This window comes from Strix uralensis, chromosome 19, assembly GCF_047716275.1.
Source record: "Strix uralensis isolate ZFMK-TIS-50842 chromosome 19, bStrUra1, whole genome shotgun sequence".
NCBI classification, from domain to species: domain Eukaryota; kingdom Metazoa; phylum Chordata; class Aves; order Strigiformes; family Strigidae; genus Strix; species Strix uralensis.
The window spans coordinates 2598533-2619123 of record NC_133990.1 but is presented as its reverse complement, the minus strand read 5'-3'; the positions used below and the strand labels follow the sequence as shown (position 1 = coordinate 2619123).

Sequence of the window (20591 nt, the reverse complement as noted above, 5' to 3'; positions counted from 1 at the left end):
CCAAAGCTCTTCATAATACTAATCCTTCTCACTACTGCTGAGTCCCGAGAAACACAAATCTTGTATGTCAAACAGCAATTCAGAGTCCGGAGAAGAGAAGCCAACAATTCTAAGCCCCAGCGTCCTGCTCTATTTGCTGGACAGCACTTCCTCCTTTCAGATTCCTAGTCAAAATATTTATAGGAGATTTATTCACATAGCTAGTGAGACTTCAAATATTTCTAAATATATCCACAAGCACGAATGGAAATCATGCACTCAGTCGAGTTTGCCAAACAATGCTTTGCCAAAAATTTTTTGACCTAAGAAAGAGGAGGAGGCAAGTTGTATGTGCAGACCAGAACCTATAAAAGTGCTGGTAGGACGAGTTTGTTCTGTCTCCACGGAAAGCTTCAAGGTAAGAGTATGGAGGGCTGGGTGCTGGCAGAATCCCACTGCATTCCTGCTGCCTGTAGAACTGTTTTCCTCAAAGGACTGTCTGTGTCAGTAGAGATTCTCTTTCTGCATTCAAGTCACCTGCATATTTTTGCCCTGTGACTTATTCTTGAGATTCTGTGTAAAAGTAAGAAGGAAGATCTAATTTCTGTTTTTCAGTATTGACCAGCTTCCAGCCTGAGAGCCAGCTGGTATCACAAGAGGTAAGACTGATTTACCTACTCCACAGGAATAGACTCTCCAAGATGTTGGGGTTTTTTTGCAGCTGTATGGGCACTTACCATATCCCTTTACATCTGTGCATATTAATGCAGTGTAATTCTACATGAGCTGTGTTGTCTAAAACAGAAATTTCCATTCATAACTGGGTTGGCCATATTTGTTTGGTACCTGCTGAGAAGTAGTTAACCTCTTACCACACAGAACTGTTAACAGGAGATTGTCAGTAAACAGAAATCCAGGAAAAAGAATATGAATGAACAACAAATGTATAGTTAAGATTTTGTCAAATCCCTCTGAGCATTTTTTATTGAGTTTTCCTCTTTTGATACTAAAAAAGGCAGAAAAACTGGAGAAAATAAAACTATGATTTCTAACGAGGAAACAGCTTTACATACACAATTCACACCTGTGCTTCTGCTTACTCCTCACTTTTTTTCTTATGTTGCTCCATCTCTATAGTTGATACAAATTACATGGTCTAAAATGTGCAAGAGAGAAAAGATATAACTGGGCTTTCATAATTTTAATAAAATTACTTCCCTTGGTATCTCTGCTGCTTCATATAGAAAATTTTTGTGTTGTGCCAATCAATCCAATTTTTCTGTATAGCCTACTGAAACACTACTAGCTCTAAAGACTGAACATGTAAACTGGAATAAGGGAGAGAAAGTTAAAATAAGCTAAATTAAAGACACCTATCCTCTTCAGGATCTAAATAAATTAAAGGATGTCTAAGGTGAAAAGCAAATAAGACAGAGAAGGAAACCGTGTGAATAGGCAGAGCAGAACGCTACAGAGAGTCAGGTGTGTGGTACAAAGACATTTCTTCCATCACTCAGCACTGTAGTATGTCTCTCCACTTCAGTCCTGTGTCGTGCTGCACACAGTAAACTGCAGCCATGTCGTCAGACTCTGAGATGGCCATCTTTGGGGAAGCGGCTCCTTACCTCCGAAAGTCAGAAAAGGAGAGAATTGAGGCCCAGAACAAGCCTTTTGATGCCAAGACAGCCGTCTTTGTGGTACATGCAAAGGAATCCTATGTGAAAAGCACAATCCAGAGCAAAGAATCAGGGAAAGTCACTGTCAAGACTGAAAGTGGAGAGGTGGGTAAAATATAAGATTTACAAACGGTATTAAATTCTCACTCTGAGATCGTAGCTGGCATATATGTACCTGTTTTATCTCTGACAGACCCTGACCGTGAAGGATGATCAGATCTTCTCCATGAACCCTCCCAAGTACGATAAAATCGAGGACATGGCCATGATGACTCACCTCCACGAACCCGCTGTGCTGTACAACCTCAAAGAGCGTTACGCAGCCTGGATGATCTACGTAAGTACCAGCAGCAGTCTTCCTCCGGGCAGTGAGGAGGAACTGCTCTGCCAGGGTAAGTGGAAGCCAACGTGCTGTCTCCCTTCCTCACAGACCTACTCGGGTCTCTTCTGCGTCACTGTCAACCCCTACAAGTGGCTGCCGGTGTACAACCCGGAGGTGGTGTTGGCCTACCGAGGCAAGAAGCGTCAGGAGGCCCCTCCACACATCTTCTCCATCTCTGACAATGCCTATCAGTTCATGCTGACTGGTGAGTTGTTCTCAGAGTGTTTCTATCAAAAAGACAGTTTAAAAGTAATCACAGAGTTTCCCTGATAAATATGCTAATATTTTCTTAACACATCATTAGAGTTTTATTTCAGTCATATCATTAATCACTACTAATTTAAAAGGGATTTCCTCACATCAATGTTTCTAAAAAGTAAGTATAGTACCACAGATAGTTAGTGTGTCAGGAAAAACAATAAGCCAAATGTAATGACATAGTGAAAGTTATCAGGGTATGAGATCCATATGTGATGTGAAAATTCTGTCTAACGATGTGATGTTAATTCACCAAATGGCTACAGGAATCATCAATAACACAAATATTCAGATTTGTCTTGATAAAACCATGACATGAAAAAATGAAATGGAAATATATATTGCTTCTCGTTTTGCTTTCACCTTTTCATTCCTTTCTTTCTCCATGCTATCGGGTTCAGAACTGTTACCCATGCTCAGGATTCCTTGATCATGGGTCCTTACTCTCCCTTTCTCTACAGCTCTAAATAGAGTCTCTGTAGCACAAAATTAAAAATCAAAACCTGAAAAAATTTACTGTATGTAGGAAAAAAAGACCATAGAGTACAGTTGGAAAAAAACACATGTCCCTTCAAGGGTTTTCTTTGTTCATGGAAAAGCATTATTGAATCATAGAATCATAGAACAGTTTGGGCTGGAAGGCACCTTTAAAAATCATGTAGTACCTTCCTCTGGCATTGGGAGGGACATCTTCCACTAGATTAAGTTGCACAAAGCTCTGTCCAACCTGACCTGGAGCACTTCTAATGATGGGGCATCCACAACATTTTTAGGCAACATGTTCCAGTGGCTCATCACCCTCATCACAAAACATTTCTCAATCTAAATCTACTCTTTTTCATCTTAAAACTGTTGCCTCTTGTCCTGTCACTACAGGTCCTGGTAAAAAGTCTTTCTCTATTTTTTCTTACAAGCTCCCTTTAAGTATCAGAAGGCTGCAATAAGGTGTTCCTGAAGCCTTCTTCGGGCTGAATAACCCCAACTCTCTCACCTTTCTTCATAGGAGAGGTGTTCCAGTCCTCAGATAATTTTCATAGCCCTCCTCTGGACTCGCTCTAACATGTCCTTATTGTACTGGAGACCCCAGAGCTGGATGCAGTGCTCAGGGTAGGGTCTCACAAGAGTGGAGTAGAGGAACAGAATCACCTCCCTCGACCTGCTGGTTACACTTCTGATGCAGCCCAGGATATGGTTGGATTTCTGGGCTGCAAGCACACATTGCCAGCTCATATCTAATTTGACATCCACAAGTACCCCCAAGTTCTCTGCAGGGCTGCTCTAAAGACAGTCATCCCCCAGTCTACACTGATATTGGGGATTGCCCCAACCCAGGTGCAGGACATTGCACTTGGCCCTGTTGAACTTCATGCTTTTTACAGGGGCCCACTCCTCAAGACTGTTAAGGTACTTCTGGATGTCATACCTTCCCACTGGTGTATCAACTGCACCAGTCAGCTTGGTGTCGTTTGCAAACCTGCTGAGGGTGCACTCAATCCCACTATGTATGTCATTAATTGAGGTATTAAGTAGTATTGGTCCCAATACAAAGACCTGAGCAACACCACTCAATAACCAATTGGACATTGACCCTTTGACTACAACTCTTTGAATGTGGCAACCCAGGCAATTCCTTATCCATGTAACATTCCACCCATCAAATCCATATATCTCTAACTTAGAGGCAAGAATGTTGTGGATATGTTTAGAGGTAAGAATGTGGTACAAATTGTTTTACAAGTAATTAAAATTGAAAAAAAAAATATTAGGAGCTAACAAAGGAAAAAACATACATAAATTTTCTTCTCATAACTTACATTTACTGTATTAATTTTCAGTCTTTTTGTGTTCTTCATTTAAAAAGTCTATCTGTTTCTGCCTCTTTCATAGATCGTGAGAACCAGTCGATCCTGATCACGTATGTACACCCCTTCTCGGGTCCCTGTGGGGCTGCCCGGTGCTGGGGGACCTCCCGCCTGACCACACTCTCTCTGCTTCTCTCTTTGGTTTCACAGCGGAGAATCCGGAGCAGGGAAGACTGTGAACACAAAGCGTGTCATCCAGTACTTTGCAACAATTGCAGCGAGTGGAGATAAGAAGAAGGAGGAGCAGCAGGCAGGCAAAATGCAGGTGAGGTCCTAGGGGTAGGAACCTGCAACCCTCAGATTTATCTATGAGCTGTATCATGACAATAAGATTTCTATTTTAGGGGACACTTGAGGATCAGATCATCAGTGCCAACCCACTGCTGGAGGCTTTTGGTAATGCCAAGACAGTGAGGAATGACAACTCCTCACGCTTTGTAAGTTGTTGCCTGGGCCCAAATTACTTTTTCTGCATCAGCACACTGACTCAAATATTCTTGCAGTCAGGATTGGTAAAATAGATCTCAACTGACTTTTGTGCTTCTTTCAGGGTAAATTCATCAGAATCCATTTTGGTGCCACAGGGAAACTGGCTTCTGCTGACATTGAAACATGTAAGTGACCCTCCTGGCCTGATCCCTTTCCTTCCAGCCCCCCTCAGTTCTTGTGCTAACTCTTTCTACCTTCCTTGGCAGATCTGCTGGAGAAGTCCAGAGTCACTTTCCAGCTCAAGGCAGAAAGAAGCTACCACATATTCTATCAGATCATGTCCAACAAGAAGCCGGAGCTAATTGGTAGGAAAGATCACTAATGCCTCCAGACAAAAGTCATGGAACAACATTTAATTCCTTTACATGCCAATTACATTTGATCTCTATGTGTTTCGTCCTTCTTTTCAGAGATGTTACTGATCACCACCAACCCGTATGATTATCAGTATGTGAGTCAAGGTGAGATCACAGTTCCCAGCATTAACGACCAGGAAGAGCTGATGGCCACGGATGTAAGTAACGCACAGAAGTGTTCTTGGGCGGACTCTGACCTTTAACAGGCATGGTACTTACTCTAGTCATTCTTTTGTTAGAGTGCCATTGACATCCTGGGCTTCACTGCTGATGAGAAAACAGCCATTTACAAGCTGACGGGGGCTGTCATGCACTATGGCAACCTGAAGTTCAAGCAGAAGCAGCGTGAGGAGCAGGCAGAGCCGGATGGCACAGAAGGTACCAGCACAATATATACCAGAGCTCACTACATGCCGGAACACTCACTAATACAGGCAGTAATTCAGGGTCAGAACCACTGACTCAGCCGGTGCATTTCCCCAGGTGCCAGTATTGTAGAATAGAAGCGTGTCCTAACCAGGGGACTTTGCTGGAAGAACACAACTCAGTGGAAGAGGCAGATTATTTTGGAACTATATTTTGAAGTATAAGGTCCAGCGAACCCTAAAGCACCCTTCCGTTGGCTGTCACAGTGGGAGCCAGGCCGAAGGAAAGCAGGCTTTGCTGCTATACTGGCACAGGACTGGGAGCCACTCTGCTCATAGGTAGCTACTATCATTTACCATCAGCTGTAGTCACTTCCGAATGGTATTGTTTCCAGGTGACAAGAAGCCAGAGCCCTGAAGCTGCTGCGCTTCAAAACCTGTCTTCTGGAGACAACTCACAGTGCCTGAACTGAGAGCATTGTGTTACTTCTTTTTACATGGGGGGGTTAAAAGGGAACATCAGTTAATATTGCAGCTGTGGCTCATACGTTCTACATTTTCTGCAGCATCTCAGCAAGTCTCTGGGACTTCTGTTTGAAAAATAGGCATCTAAGATTTGTCTATAACTTTTGCTTTGCCTTGTTCAAACGTGCATTCCTTTAAAAGTTCAGGGAAGCATTTCCATGAAGCTGGAGTTATTTGTATACATCATAAACACATACCATTAAGGGTTTTTTTCTCGAGTTGTTTTTTAATGTGTGTGTGGTTTGGGTCTTTTTTTAGGAAAGTTGACACATAAGTGAAAATGACTCCAAGGATTACAACAGCAATGAATCTGATAATGATGAATAGTAACAGTAAAATAGGCTACAAATAATAGCTGTAACTTTACCTTACTCATGGTATTTTGCCAACCAAATCTTGGAAACATTTTGAGCAGGGATTCCATTGAAATCAGTTCTGTTGCACAGACACTGTAATCCTCTTATGAGGATTACTCTGAACCTGTGAACAAATTTCTAAGTGTGGCAAAGTCATCTTTTATTTTGCTACTTTTATTTGCTCCTAAAGGTTGGATGGGATATCTTCACTTCCTGTGGACTCCCTTTACTGTGTAATCTTTCTTTATCTACTTTGGAAAACATTGAGGAAAACACGCAATCTATTCCAGTACTTCATTATTGTTACTCATTGGAAATTTTTCCCCAATTTCTAGCCTAAATATATCCTGACCCAATTTCAAGATGATGTGCAATATTCATGCAGCAATCTGCATCATTTCATATTAATTATATAAACATTCTTGAACAAATCTTTTTACATGGTGTGCCTGTTTGCAGAGCACAAGATAAAATGCCAAACTTTTTGTTTGAGGATGCACTTCTGAAAATAGCCCTTCATCTCATATGCTTACCTGTAGATTTGTAAAGGCATAATTGACACTTATTCATTATGCTCTCTTGATTATTATGTCTTTAAAGTTACCCTACCACAAACCACTGAACCAAATTGCACTGTATTTTCTTCTGAGAGGATCTGCGATTGTCTGCAACCTGATCATCATCCCAGACTTATCTTTCCTTTTTCCTTTTCAACATTTATTTATTATTATTCAGCATATATTATTTATTACGCGCACCTAAACATCTCTAAACTGATTTTTCATTTAAAATTTACAATAAACTAAGAATAGGTTAATAAAAAACAGCCAGTATAAATCCTCCGTCATTACTGGGGAATATTGCTTATGGTGAACTACAAATACATTACTTTTTAATTTTAACTAATCCTTTTATCTTTACTAGAATTACCATTTAGTACTTGTTTTAAAGTAACACTGATGTCTGTTGGGACCTTAACAACTGATTTTTTCGGTCCTTAGTTGCTGACAAGGCCGCCTACTTGATGGGTCTGAACTCAGCAGACCTGCTCAAGGCCCTCTGCTACCCCCGAGTCAAGGTTGGGAATGAATATGTGACCAAGGGTCAAACCGTGCAGCAGGTAATAAAAATCCCTGGTCTATTGACAAATCCTCTGGACTTCCTCTTTTGCTCTACATGATAGCTACAAGACTTCTGTCTTTTATTTTAGGTATACAATTCAGTAGGTGCCTTGGCAAAGGCTGTGTTTGAGAAGATGTTCTTGTGGATGGTTATTCGAATCAACCAACAGCTGGATACGAAGCAGCCCAGACAGTACTTCATTGGTGTCCTGGACATTGCTGGCTTTGAGATCTTTGACGTAAGAACAATGCTTTATTACCATGCTTTTAGAAGTAACTGTATTGTGTGCCAAAGCACTTAAGAAGGAATGATGCCTTTTTTTTACAGAAGTGATTTGATCCTTTCAGATTGCATCAAAAGCATCAGGATTCCCACAGGTTTTTTATTGGGAATAGATTTTTGTGTTGTACATATGCCAGTGGAAATACATTCATGCAGTTTTTTGACTGGTTACAAACAGTAGACTGACATGGCATTTGGTACCTGGTGCAGAGACACCGGTTCCATACACAAAATTTGTGCTTAGAAAGCTTTGGACATGCTTTGAAATCAACATTTGGAAATGTTGGATAAACTGTTGCACTGTGGACTTTTCCATAACTGAGTTAGCCCAGTCTAGTAGATATCAAAACTGACAAATCTGAAATATTAAAGTGGCCTAAGCTTCTAGGGATCATAAGCATATGGATAAAGTTTAGCTTGACAAAAGAGACACACTGAGAGAATTTCCAAACTCCTGGCTGAGCAAAGAAGGAACACTCGCAGATCCTCCTGTAGTTTGGTACTGTTCTTTACCCCTAGCTTTCTAAGTTTACATAATAGTAATCTCTATTTGCAATCGTGCAGTTCAACAGCCTGGAGCAGCTGTGCATCAACTTCACCAATGAGAAACTGCAACAGTTCTTCAACCACCACATGTTCGTGCTGGAGCAGGAGGAGTACAAGAAGGAGGGAATTGAATGGGAGTTCATTGACTTTGGGATGGACCTGGCTGCCTGCATTGAGCTCATTGAGAAGGTATTTGTGTAATTCACAGTGTCTAAGATTTTCAGAAATGCATTAATTTTTTATTTATTTATAAATCTAGCTTGGAAGGGCAAATGTGTTATTGTAAATACACATGTTTAGATTATTTTACAATTTGCTCTGCTGAGCAGAAGAATGACCCCTGAGAGCGTTAATATTGTCCCAGTCAGGAAGCTGTTTTTTTATCTGTGAGTCTTACTGCCTTTTCACCTCTTCCTCCTTCCTTCTGCTTCTCCCAGCCCATGGGCATCTTCTCCATCCTGGAAGAGGAGTGCATGTTCCCCAAGGCAACTGACACCTCTTTCAAGAACAAGCTCTACGACCAGCATCTGGGCAAGTCCAACAACTTCCAGAAGCCCAAGCCTGCCAAAGGCAAGGCTGAGGCCCACTTCTCCCTGGTGCACTATGCTGGCACAGTGGACTACAACATCTCTGGCTGGCTTGACAAGAACAAAGACCCCCTGAATGAAACTGTTGTGGGGTTGTATCAGAAATCATCAATGAAGACACTGGCCTTACTCTTTGCCTCTACTGGAGCAGAAGCAGGTCAGTTCTGTGAAATTCATATTTTCATTGTTATTTAATTACTCTACCAGAGCAATGAATATCAGCTAGACTGTTCTGAAGATACTGCATGTGGTGCAGAGACTCCCATGGCTCGAATTTATTAATAAAGGAAAAGATCAAATGTATTTCAATCCTCCCACTCAGCCATGATAATCCCTTGTATTATCACACAACTTTGGTCCTGTGTTCCTTTAGATTGAGTGTTGACCCTGTTTCCTACTTCATCCTATATTCCTTTCCTAGGATGGAGCTTCTTGCAGTCTCATAGAGAAAAAGTTTTCAAATAAAAGTTTTAAAACCATCTTTGTTTGGTGTTTTTCAGAGAGTGGTGGTGGTGGCAAGAAGGGAGGCAAGAAGAAGGGTTCTTCTTTCCAGACTGTATCAGCTCTTTTCAGGGTAAGCGCAGAAGTCATTCTCTCTATTTTTTTCCTCTTTTTTTTTTTTTTTTATTTTTTAGTTGAAGATTGTGAGACCTCACACTAATTCCAACAAGGCTATTTTCCTACCCTCATTAATGTTGTTCTGCATCAAGAACATCTCTTCATTTATTCTTAAAAGAGCTCACTGCAAGTCAGATGAAGTCAGATGAGGAAGATACATCTTGATCTAGCATTTCTTTGGGTTGGAAAAAGTACTTAGGTCAAGCTACAGTTTCTGTTACTCGTGTGTACACCAGTTGGTAGGATTAAGCTCTTCCCCCTTTCCCTTTTCCTTGGGAAGAAAATGGTGGATCTGGCTACCTGCCTCAGGGAATCTCAATCTGGATCAGCACATACAAATGTATGAATGTATGTGCATTTGCACTTAGTAATACATAACACTTGTTAAGTATTACAAACAATTGTTTGCGCTTGTTATGTATTACAAACAATTGTCTGCACATGATTATACATATGAAGACAAGGCAATAGGGAAAATTCAAGGCCAGTTACGTTTCCACCAATGAACAGAGTTTAAGGTAGATGGAAAAACTCTTGTTTCAGCATCTGTGGCAACTAGTTACTATCTGGCATACTGAGCAGTTTTTCACAATATGAAAGATCTATTTGTCTGAGCAGCTTTGCCCCTGCTCCAAGCCAGGGCTAAAATGAGAACTGTTAAAACCTAAAAGTGATTGTTAAAATTGGAGACAGTTCATGGGCTTTCTTTTAAAAACACTTCTAGAAAGTGGTGCTGTAGGACATGCTACTCATGTCTTTTCTCTATGACTTGTGACCCCCATTCTCACTGAACAAGGAGTCTTTCTGTCTTCACCATTCAATTTTTGTCAAATATATCTTCACAAGTAGCACCTAATGCCATTAAGCTTCCCTTTCCCAGTCTTCTCTGCAAACTTAGTCCTTGTCCCTCTTCCTTTTTGTCCTATTTTTGGTTCTGTTTTCTGTTCCCATCAATAGTCAGTATCTTCCATAGCATGAGAATCTGGTAATTACAAAGAATCCTGTTTCACTCAAAATTATGCCTTTTGCTATGAACTTCTGGTCACCATTCTCCATAGGTGTTCTGTCTGAGTGGATGTATCCCTCAGTCTCATGAAAACACAGTACACAGTTTTCTGACTTTCTCTCATGCTCAAGACTGAAAGGCAGAAGAAAACTCAAATTAGGATGGCTATAGGTGGGAATAATAAATCCATTATTGCTTTCCAACACTGTTCTCACATCTGACAGTATAACTGCAGAGGTACCAATTTTTAATGAAAAATCTTTGCTCATGAACACACAGGAGAACCTAAACAAGCTGATGACCAATCTACGGAGTACTCACCCCCATTTTGTGCGCTGTATCATACCTAATGAAACAAAAACACCTGGTAAGAACCTCAAATACAGAGAAATCATAGTGTGATATAGTCATTATTCTCTATGCTTTATCATGAACTATCAAATAATTGTCTTATTTGCTTAGGTGCCATGGAACATGAACTGGTGCTACACCAGCTACGCTGTAATGGTGTGCTGGAAGGGATCAGAATTTGCAGGAAGGGATTCCCCAGCAGAATCCTCTATGCAGACTTCAAACAGAGGTCAGTCTCCTTCCTGATCTTCATTCTGTCTTTATTGAATAAGTTGTACATCTTAAATGTTTTAACATTTGTGGTTATTTTTAATGCCAACTCTATCTGATTACAATTGAAAGAAGGTGGAAATTCTGGAATGTATAACCAAAGGCAGCATGTATGGCTAGCAAAAGAGAAGTTGTTGAGAAATTAAGAGATAAGTCAGGTGTCCTCACTGATTGCTGTTCATCACACAATTGAACTTTGCCAATGTCTCAGAATATGGAAGCACAGTACAGCTACACAAGCCAGTGATTACAAGACTGAAAAAATGCAGATAGGAATATGGCTGCTACATGTTCTCAGACAAAAATTACAAACTCAGATAGAGTACTTCTACCATTGTATCAGCTACAAGTTTCAGGGGAAGATGCTTTCCTCCTATACACATAGTGGCAGTGTTCCTCTCTAGTAATTTTCCTACAACATAGTTTAAGCGAAAAAAGTATCAAACTGAAATGGCTGGAGATCAGTGTCTCCTCTTGTCATCTATGACTGACCACCTAAAGAGAGTAAAAGTTTCCTGAATTTTGTTATCAGATTAGGATTTCGTTATAACTGTATCTCCAAACAAGGAATGAAATTCCAACTTCCTCAGCCTCATTCTGTTGCAAAGACTAATGTCAATTTCAATAATCAGTATAACCTTATTAATTGAGATTGACTTCATTTGTATTTCCTCTCATTCCACAGATACAAGGTGCTTAATGCCAGTGCTATCCCAGAGGGACAGTTCATTGATAGCAAGAAGGCTTCTGAGAAGCTTCTTGGGTCAATCGATGTGGACCACACCCAGTACAAATTTGGCCACACCAAGGTACAAACCCTCTTTGGCTCACTCACTGCGGGTCAGTGCTTTACTGTACGTGACAGTGATGTGCTGCAACATTCCCTTTCTCAAGGTATTCTTCAAAGCTGGGCTGCTGGGACTCCTGGAGGAGATGAGGGATGAGAAGCTGGCACAGCTCATCACTCGCACCCAGGCCAGGTGCAGGGGCTTCCTGATGAGAGTCGAATACCAGAGAATGGTGCAGAGGAGGTAGACGTTCCTCATCTTCAGTTAAAGTCACTGTACTTGGGAGAAAGTGTTGGCACCCATCATACTGAAAATATTCAATGTACTTTTTAATTATGCTTCAGGGAGTCCATCTTCTGCATCCAGTACAACATTCGTGCATTCATGAACGTCAAGCACTGGCCCTGGATGAAGCTGTTCTTCAAGATCAAGCCCTTGCTGAAGAGTGCAGAATCTGAGAAGGAGATGGCCAACATGAAGGAAGAGTTTGAGAAAACCAAGGAAGAGCTTGCAAAGTCTGAGGCAAAGAGGAAGGAGCTGGAGGAGAAAATGGTGAAACTGGTGCAGGAGAAAAACGATCTGCAGCTCCAAGTGCAGGCAGTGAGTAACATGAGTAAATAAGATCTAACACTTCTTTTGTACTACAGAACTCAAATTGTCCACTAAACCACCTTGTAAAATATTTTAAGCTGAATACCACATAACTAAAGGCAAAATTCAGGCCACAGTCTTTCCCCAGCAAGTCTCAGTATTACAAAGTGGAGTTGAAACTAAAGAATGACTTTTCAGTCTTAATGCCTACATGTACATGTCTCCATGTGAGTTCATGACATGAAGCCGCATTATAGTTACTGTAGTGTATTTAGTGGACTAGTGATTCAGTTGACCAGCTACTCTGCCTTAATTCAGTTGATGAAATGAAGAGCCTAGCACCATTTCTTATGGCATATCTTACCTGAGCTTCTGTAGCTACTGCTCCCAGAAGACACAGATGCTCATTACATCCTATGACACAAGTGCTAGCCTTGTTTGTCACCAATGCCATTTGGCCTCTTGGAAACTTAGACAACATTTAGGCAACACACTAGAGCTGAATTCTAAATTTGCAATTTGTAATGTAATTGTGCAGTAACCTTTTCCCCAAAAGTAATCCCAGAGGCCTTACTGATGCACATCTGTTCCTTCAGCATTAAATGACTTTTCCTGTATTTTCCCACCAGGAAGCTGATGCTTTAGCTGATGCTGAGGAAAGATGTGACCAGCTCATCAAAACCAAAATCCAGTTGGAGGCCAAAGTAAAGGAGGTGACTGAAAGGGCTGAAGATGAAGAAGAAATTAATGCTGAGCTGACAGCCAAGAAGAGAAAACTGGAAGATGAATGCTCAGAGCTGAAGAAAGATATTGATGACCTTGAGCTAACACTGGCCAAGGTTGAGAAGGAAAAGCATGCCACAGAAAACAAGGTACACATGTGGGGAGACACATCAAGGGCCAAGACATCACTGACCCTTAGGGCAAAAGCCTGCTACCATAAGACATGTTGGCTTTAGAATATTTTGAGCTGGTATTTGTCTGAGCATCCAAAGGATAAATGAAACACCTGGCAAAACACTGTAAAGAGAAAAAGTCACTGCACCAGTGAACGTGTTTTCTACCCAATTTTGACACTTGCTCATATTTGTAGGTGAAAAACCTCACAGAGGAGATGGCAGGCCTGGACGAGACCATTGCCAAGCTGACAAAAGAGAAGAAAGCCCTCCAAGAGGCCCATCAGCAGACACTGGATGACCTGCAGGCAGAAGAGGACAAAGTCAACACGCTGACCAAAGCTAAGACCAAGCTGGAGCAGCAAGTGGACGATGTAAGCACGGAGGCACACAGCAAGAGCAGGACAGGTATAGAGTTAAACCTGAATGGTGGAGCATTGGTGGTCTTGTTCTTTTTAGCTGGAAGGGTCCTTGGAGCAAGAGAAGAAACTGCGCATGGACCTTGAGAGAGCTAAGAGGAAACTTGAAGGAGACCTGAAGCTGGCCCATGACACCATAATGGACTTGGAAAATGATAAGCAGCAGCTGGATGAGAAACTGAAGAAGTAAGTGTGGCTGTGGGGCCCCTGAGTGCTGGGCTGGTGCACTTGTCTTTTCTCTTTGAGCTCTGACACGGTTTGCTTTGCCCAAAGGAAAGACTTTGAAATCAGCCAGATCCAGAGCAAAACTGAGGATGAGCAAGCCCTGGGCATGCAGTTACAGAAGAAGATCAAGGAGCTGCAGGCAAGCCTCTGTCCCTTGCCCTCTCTCAGCCAGTGTCAGGTCAGGAAGGAGGAGGGCATGGGTGTGAAGGGTCCCTAATGTTCCCCAGGCTCGTATTGAGGAACTGGAGGAGGAGATTGAGGCAGAGCGAACCTCTCGGGCAAAAGCAGAGAAGCATCGGGCTGACCTCTCGAGGGAGCTAGAGGAGATCAGCGAGCGCCTGGAAGAAGCAGGAGGGGCTACAGCAGCTCAGATCGAGATGAACAAGAAACGTGAGGCAGAATTTCAGAAGATGCGGCGTGACCTCGAAGAGGCCACGCTGCAGCACGAAGCCACGGCTGCCGCCCTGCGGAAGAAGCACGCGGACAGCACAGCTGAGCTTGGGGAACAGATCGACAACCTGCAACGAGTGAAGCAGAAGCTGGAGAAGGAGAAGAGTGAGCTGAAGATGGAGATTGACGACTTGGCCAGTAACATGGATTCTGTCTCCAAAGCCAAGGTAAACAAATTCCTTATAGGTGTTTCTAAACCAGTGGAATTCTATACAATGCAACTTTTTACATCTGCTATTATTAAGAGTGTGAATGGTTAATCCCTCCCCTTACGTATGTTGACACACAGGCAAATCTGGAGAAGATGTGCCGTGCACTGGAAGATCAGCTAAGTGAGGTTAAGACAAAAGAGGAAGAGCATCAGCGCATGATCAATGATATCAGTGCTCAAAGAGCTCGCCTGCAGACAGAATCAGGTATGACAGTCACATATCTGATGTGCAAATGAATAATGTCAGAATGTTAATGAAACAATGACCCTTCTGGGCACGTGGTCTGTCCAAGATGCTTTGCCTCCCCTCCAATGAGAAATGCATGAGATTGAATCATAAGCTTCTGCAAGGTCTACTAACTATCTAGCTTTACAGTCCTAAATATTCACAATGCTTTCATCAATGGCAATAAAAGTCTTCTATATCTGTAAACATTCCTAGGTGAATATTCACGCCAGGTGGAGGAAAAAGATGCTCTGATTTCTCAGCTGTCAAGAGGCAAGCAGGCTTTCACCCAACAGATTGAGGAACTCAAGAGGCACCTAGAGGAAGAGATAAAGGTGAGAAGGTTGTATCATAAACATATGAAACCACAGAATCAACAAGATGAGAGGGGGAAAAATGACCACTTAGGTAAGGCAGTGCAAGTCTTCTCATATTAGCTTTGCTCTCCCTTCCCTGCAGTCTATCCATTAATTCTTCTGTAGATTCCCAGATCTTCCTCTCTCATTCAGTAGCTTGCCATCACTCTCACAGCAGAAAAATCCAGTGTGAATCAACACGGGAGATTTCCCAGGATATTTCCATTCATTGTCACACTAGAATTTTCTCCTAGGCCAAGAACGCCCTGGCCCACGGCTTGCAGTCAGCTCGGCACGACTGTGACTTGCTCCGGGAACAATATGAGGAGGAGCAGGAAGCCAAGGGGGAGCTGCAGCGCGCCCTGTCCAAGGCCAACAGCGAAGTGGCCCAGTGGAGAACCAAATACGAGACGGATGCTATTCAGCGCACGGAGGAGCTGGAGGAGGCCAAGTACGTGATAATAGGATGTGAAGAAACCAAGGGTGCCTGAAAATTCAAAGGCAATATTGGAAGAGAGACACCAAGATATTCTGAGGAATAAGTTCGGGATTTGCTTTGGGGAAAAGTAACAGAAAGTGACAATCTTTATCAAATAGAAGGTTTAGTGGTTTTAATAATGACAAAGGCTAATAACAGCATTAATGAAGCCCTTCAGTGTTTGTGTCTGCAGACTGCAAAATGCTTAAGCATGCTCTTATAAAAAACACATCGGAAATGTGTCCTAACGTGAGGTTTGCTTATCTCCTCCCAGGAAGAAGCTGGCACAGCGCCTGCAGGATGCAGAGGAACACGTTGAGGCTGTGAATGCCAAATGTGCCTCCCTGGAAAAGACAAAGCAGAGGCTGCAGAATGAAGTGGAGGACCTGATGATTGACGTGGAGCGATCTAATGCTGCCTGTGCAGCTCTGGATAAGAAGCAGAAGAACTTTGACAAGGTCTTTTGGGCTCCGGCGCCGGGGCTCCTGGGCAGAGCATGTCCTCCTGATTGCCACCTCCATACTGACGCCCCGTTTCTCTTCAGATCCTGGCAGAATGGAAGCAAAAGTATGAGGAAACGCAGGCTGAGCTGGAAGCCTCCCAGAAGGAGTCTCGCTCTCTCAGCACGGAGCTGTTTAAGATGAAGAATGCCTATGAGGAGTCCTTGGACCACCTGGAAACGCTGAAGCGTGAGAACAAGAACTTGCAGCGTAAGTCCCTGGCCCTCTGCTCCTGGCAGGGCTTTCTCACAAGCTTATCTATCTGCCACAATAAATGGGTCTGGAACTGCAGTGATGAGAAGATGCCTGTCATTGTGGTGTGGCAGGGCCATTCCCCTTCAGCTCTGTGCCTGACCATGCCACTTTTCACCCTTCCTTGTAGAGGAGATTTCTGACCTCACAGAGCAGATTGCAGAGGGAGGAAAGGTGATTCATGAGCTGGAGAAAGTCAAGAAGCAGATTGAGCAGGAGAAATCTGAACTCCAAGCCTCCCTGGAGGAAGCTGAGGTACGTGCTAATAGATGGTGTCCAGACTGAAAGTATGGGAGTAGTTATTTGCAGGGATGGCAGGAAAGCAAGCCTAGATTTCACAAGGTACCGCATAAGAGACTACTTAGAAAGGAAGCATTAGTTTGAGTCACTGTTCCTGCTGACTTGTCCAGGCCTCCCTCGAACATGAAGAGGGCAAGATCCTGCGCCTCCAACTTGAGCTCAACCAGGTGAAGTCTGAGATTGACAGGAAGATCGCAGAGAAAGATGAGGAGATTGACCAGATGAAGAGAAACCACCTCCGAGTTGTGGAGTCCATGCAGAGCACCCTGGACGCTGAGATCAGGAGCAGGAACGAAGCCCTGCGGCTGAAGAAGAAGATGGAGGGAGACCTGAATGAAATGGAGATCCAGCTGAGCCATGCCAACCGCGTGGCTGCAGAGACACAAAAGAATCTGAGAAATGCACAAGCAGTGCTGAAGGTATCACACAACTAAACATGTGCTAACTGGTATCTGACACAGCTAAAAATTTTCTTGTTCTATGCTGATGTGAAAATAGGAAATAAGAAAATAGGAAAAATTCACTACACAATCTGTCTTGTCTCTCTTTCCAGGATACCCAGATACACTTGGACGATGCTCTCAGGACACAGGAGGACCTGAAGGAGCAGGTGGCCATGGTGGAGCGCAGAGCAAACCTGCTGCAGGCTGAAATTGAGGAGCTACGGGCAGCCCTGGAGCAGACGGAGCGGTCGAGGAAAGTGGCTGAGCAGGAGCTCCTGGATGCAAGTGAGCGTGTGCAGCTCCTCCATACCCAGGTCAGTTTATAAAAATATTTCATATTTATACGTTTGCTCTATACATATAAAATAAATGAAGACTGCCTGAACCGTAGAAGTATTTTGTAAAATGCATTCTAATTTTCACAGTATGGATAGCAAATAGGACTTTTCAGCTGCAGATATATGGATTTCACTAGATTACAGTGGAAATACCTTAAAAGTAATAAATTCAGAGAGATATGTGAGGTACTTACTCTATGACTTAATTGAGTTCAACAGCTTTCACATTTATATTTGAGACTGTAAAGTCAGACTTAGGTTGATCATTCACAAAAAAGGAATATGCTAATATGTCATTATAAGTATTCCATAACACCATTTTATTGCCACTAAATTGAAAATGGTAGGGAAAGATTAGGTCCTTTTTTTATAAGTTTAAATTCTTTCCCTTTTGACTGAGAAGCTGTGATTGAAGACTTTATGGAGGATGCTCTTGGAATACTCATCACAGCTGAGAAACTAATAGCTACCACAGCAGCTTCTTTGGGACAGAATTCCATGTGACCTGAAGGCACAATTAATATTAATAAACAACATTTATGCAATGTTCTTGATATTATATTGCAAGATAACAAAACCAAAATGGTGACTTTGATGCTCTTCAACAGAACACCAGCTTGATCAACACCAAGAAGAAGCTGGAAACAGACATCGCCCAAATTCAGGGTGAAATGGAGGATACGATCCAGGAAGCCCGCAATGCTGAAGAGAAGGCCAAGAAGGCCATCACAGATGTGAGCTGGGGGCTCCTTTCACTGCTAATGGTGGATGTGTTCTCCCCAAAATGTCTCCAGCCCCAAAATGGCTTTCACCCTTTGCTCTCATCAGGCAGCCATGATGGCAGAAGAGCTGAAGAAGGAGCAGGACACCAGTGCCCACCTGGAGAGAATGAAGAAGAACCTGGACCAGACGGTGAAGGACCTGCAGCACCGTCTGGATGAGGCCGAGCAGTTGGCACTGAAGGGAGGCAAGAAGCAAATCCAGAAGCTGGAGGCCAGAGTGCGTAGGGCTTTTAGTTGTGTGTGAGTGAACGTGTCACGTAAGTAACCACCAGGGAAGCTCCAAATCTGGGCTTCTCATTGCAGGTGCGGGAGCTGGAAGCGGAGGTTGACTCTGAGCAGAAGCGCAGCGCTGAAGCTGTGAAGGGCGTGCGCAAGTACGAGAGGAGGGTGAAGGAGCTGACCTACCAGGTAAGGCAGGAGGCTTCTTCATGTTAACACATTCTTCTTCCAGAAAGTCAAAATGTTGGCACATTGTCTTCTAGAGGGATTTCTATACCTCAGTCAGTGACACAGTTAACAGGATTTTGCATTCTGTCCTTCTGGACAGCAATGCTCCATGAGGAATGTTACTTCCTCTGTTTCACATTTATGAAATTTAGAGAAAGAGGCAAACAAGGATTTCTGTTACTTGCCATTCTCTGTAGTCTGAGGAAGACCGGAAGAATATTCTCAGGCTCCAGGATCTGGTGGACAAGCTGCAAATGAAGGTGAAATCCTACAAGAGGCAGGCTGAGGAGGCTGTAAGTACCACTCTGACCAAGGCCAGTCTTCTTTCTGGTGGAGGTAGAATTCTGTATTGATACTTTCTTCTATCCAACTTTTTGAAACCTTGACTGTTTTGATGCATTTGCTGCTGCAAGACAACAGGGAATGTAGGAGTAAGAATTGCTGGTTTGGGAAGGAACTACACTTCCCCAGCTTTATTTATTTTTCTCTAAGCCTCACTTCCCACCTCTAGTTTCTTCCTCCCTGCCCTACCCTGGGTGTCAGAAGCACCTGTTAGTCTCTCTGTTCGGTACTCTGCCATGAACTCTGCCTAGACCATGCTGTGTGTTATGTGGCCATGGCCTTTTCGACACTCCGATGTTCTTTTCTCTTCTGGCACACTTAATGCTCTGAGCAGCTTTTTATCTTGGTTTTGAACCTGCCCTCCTTGCTCAGCTGTGGCATTTAAATTTTCGTTTGCCCAGCTTTCAGATATTAAATGTCCACACGCTGCCTATTGTTTTCACAACTGCCTCTCCCCACACAGGAGGAGCTGTCCAATGTCAACCTCTCCAAATTCCGCAAGATCCAGCACGAGCTGGAGGAAGCCGAGGAGCGGGCTGACATTGCAGAGTCACAGGTCAACAAGCTCCGAGCAAAGAGCCGGGAGTTTCATAAGAAGGTAGAAGAGGAGGAATGAGGATCCCAAAGCTAAAAAGTGACCTGAGGCATGCATAAAATGTAAATCTCTGTGTTGCTTTCTTCTGTAATTATAATTTATGTCTAGGTAATAAATACAGTAGAGACCTCTGCATACGAACAGTGATTAGCGTGCTTTATTTATTCATTCTAGTATTCATTACTTTTGGAGTACATGTACACATTTAAAAGTATATTGAACAGCAATATATTTTTTCATTTACTTTTTTAAAAACGTATGAGGAATAATAACAATTATAGGGATTAACTATTCATCTTACAATGAGAAGTATGCATTTCTTTGATAGACTAAGGCTACATTCTTCCAAGTTATTCTGATGAATTATTAGGGAGGGAAAAAAAAAAAAAAAAAAGGAAAGAAAAGAAAAATATTCCTGCAGCATTTAAAAAAATATATATAGTATTTTTATTAACGGAAAAATATTGCTTATTTGGTTACGCTTAAGGGTGTGAGAAACTCAAATTTCTGCTTTGATTTAGGAGACTGAAGTTCACTCCAAGCATTGACACGTAGTCAAACCAACATGGTGAGGTAGTGGCACAAAGAGATATCCTCACTCTCTTTCTCTGAAGCTGTTTTATTTCATACATAGCACAGAATGATAGCCAGTTCACAAATGGGGTGAATGACAAGAACCCAGAGTTAAAAGACTAAGGAAGAAAGAATAACTAAGACTGCATACTCCTGGGCATAGATAAAACCAAGTATTTTATGGACAACTGAAAGGTAATTGAACATACATTAAGACAGATAAAGGTGATGGAGTGTTTTCTTTTTTTTTTTCATTATAAATACAATATAATGTAAAGTAGTGATGTCATAGATAAAAAGAATAAGTGAAAATCACTTTCAAGAATGATAGAAGTTTCTACTGAGTATT

At 42.5% G+C, this 20591-nt stretch overlaps 1 protein-coding gene across 1 annotated transcript; it reads left to right on the top strand.

Moving 5' to 3' along the window:
- Nucleotides 1–1556: 1556 nt before the first annotated feature.
- On the top strand, nt 1557–19690 carry LOC141952289 (myosin-1B-like). The gene is made up of 38 exons (XM_074889591.1): nt 1557–1760; nt 1849–1992; nt 2086–2242; nt 4183–4210; nt 4308–4422; nt 4502–4594; nt 4708–4771; nt 4853–4951; nt 5057–5160; nt 5242–5380; nt 7250–7368; nt 7459–7608; nt 8217–8387; nt 8636–8942; nt 9286–9359; nt 10689–10776; nt 10872–10989; nt 11716–11839; nt 11925–12061; nt 12163–12418; nt 13039–13281; nt 13503–13679; nt 13765–13910; nt 13998–14088; nt 14177–14566; nt 14689–14815; nt 15053–15171; nt 15447–15643; nt 15945–16128; nt 16215–16380; nt 16553–16677; nt 16833–17141; nt 17276–17479; nt 18112–18237; nt 18332–18502; nt 18589–18693; nt 18930–19025; nt 19538–19690. The coding sequence occupies exons 1-38, from the start codon at nt 1557–1559 to the stop codon at nt 19688–19690; spliced, it is 5820 nt and encodes a 1939-aa protein (XP_074745692.1).
- The last annotated feature ends 901 nt before the right edge of the window (nt 19691–20591 follow it).